This window comes from Numida meleagris, unplaced genomic scaffold (genome assembly GCF_002078875.1).
Source record: "Numida meleagris isolate 19003 breed g44 Domestic line unplaced genomic scaffold, NumMel1.0 unplaced_Scaffold355, whole genome shotgun sequence".
NCBI classification, from domain to species: domain Eukaryota; kingdom Metazoa; phylum Chordata; class Aves; order Galliformes; family Numididae; genus Numida; species Numida meleagris.
In genome coordinates, this window is record NW_018364580.1 from 87,993 (window position 1) to 88,955 (window position 963).

The window sequence follows — 963 nt, forward strand, 5'->3', positions numbered from 1 at the left end:
GGCGCGGCGCCGTGCCCCTCCGTCTGCCGCTGCGCCGGGGGCCGCGTCTACTGCAACGACCGCGGGCTGACGGCCGTGCCCGAGGGGGTCCCGCCGGGGGCCACCACCCTCTTCCTGCAAAACAACCGCATCGGAGACGCCGGGATCCCCCCCCGCCTGGGCCGCCTGCAGGCGCTGCGGGTGCTGTACCTGTACGCCAACGCGCTGGAGCAGCTGCCCCGTCACCTGCCGCCGGCGCTGCGGGAGCTGCACCTGCAGGACAACAACGTGCGGGGGCTGTGCCGCCGCTCCCTGGCTCGGGCGCCGCTGCTCGAGCGCCTGCACCTGGACGACAACTCGGTGTCGGCCGCCGGCATCGAGGAGGACGCGTTCGCCGAGAGCGGGAGGCTGCGCCTGCTCTTCCTGTCCCGCAACCACCTGAGCAGCGTGCCCCCCGGGCTGCCCCCGGCGCTGGAGGAGCTGCGCCTGGACGACAACCGCATCCACACCATCCCGCTGCGAGCCTTCGAGGGGCTGCCCGCGCTGCGGCGCCTGGTGCTGGACGGGAACCTGCTGGCCAACCAGCGCATGGCGGACGACACGTTCAGCCGGCTGTACAACCTCAGCGAGCTGTCGTTGGGTCGCAACGCCCTGGCCGCTCCGCCGGCCAACCTGCCCCGGGCCCGGCTCCGGCGCTTGTCGCTGGCGGCCAACGCCATCAGCCACGTCCCCGCCGGCTCGCTGTCCAGGATGCGGGCGTTGGAGCGCTTGGATCTGTCGGACAACAACCTGACCACGCTGCCCCGGGGGCTGTTCGACGACCTGAGCCGCCTCAGTCACCTGGGGCTGCGCAACAACCCCTGGTTCTGCGGTTGTAACCTGGCGTGGCTGCGCGACTGGGTGCGGCGGCGAGCGGCCGCGGGGCTGGAGGTGCGGGGGCTGCTGTGCCAGGCGCCCGCCCGCCTGCGGGGTTTGCCGGTGGGG

At 73.8% G+C, this 963-nt stretch overlaps 1 protein-coding gene across 1 annotated transcript in view; it reads left to right on the forward strand.

The window, feature by feature from the left end:
- Positions 1-963, forward strand: part of FLRT1 (fibronectin leucine rich transmembrane protein 1) — a gene marked incomplete at its 5' end in the record, with an annotated part of 4,172 nt that continues 3,209 nt past the window's right edge. The window contains one exon of the mRNA XM_021383191.1: positions 1-957. Within this exon, the coding sequence (XP_021238866.1) occupies positions 1-957 (957 nt within the window). The remainder of the gene's footprint in view (positions 958-963) is intronic.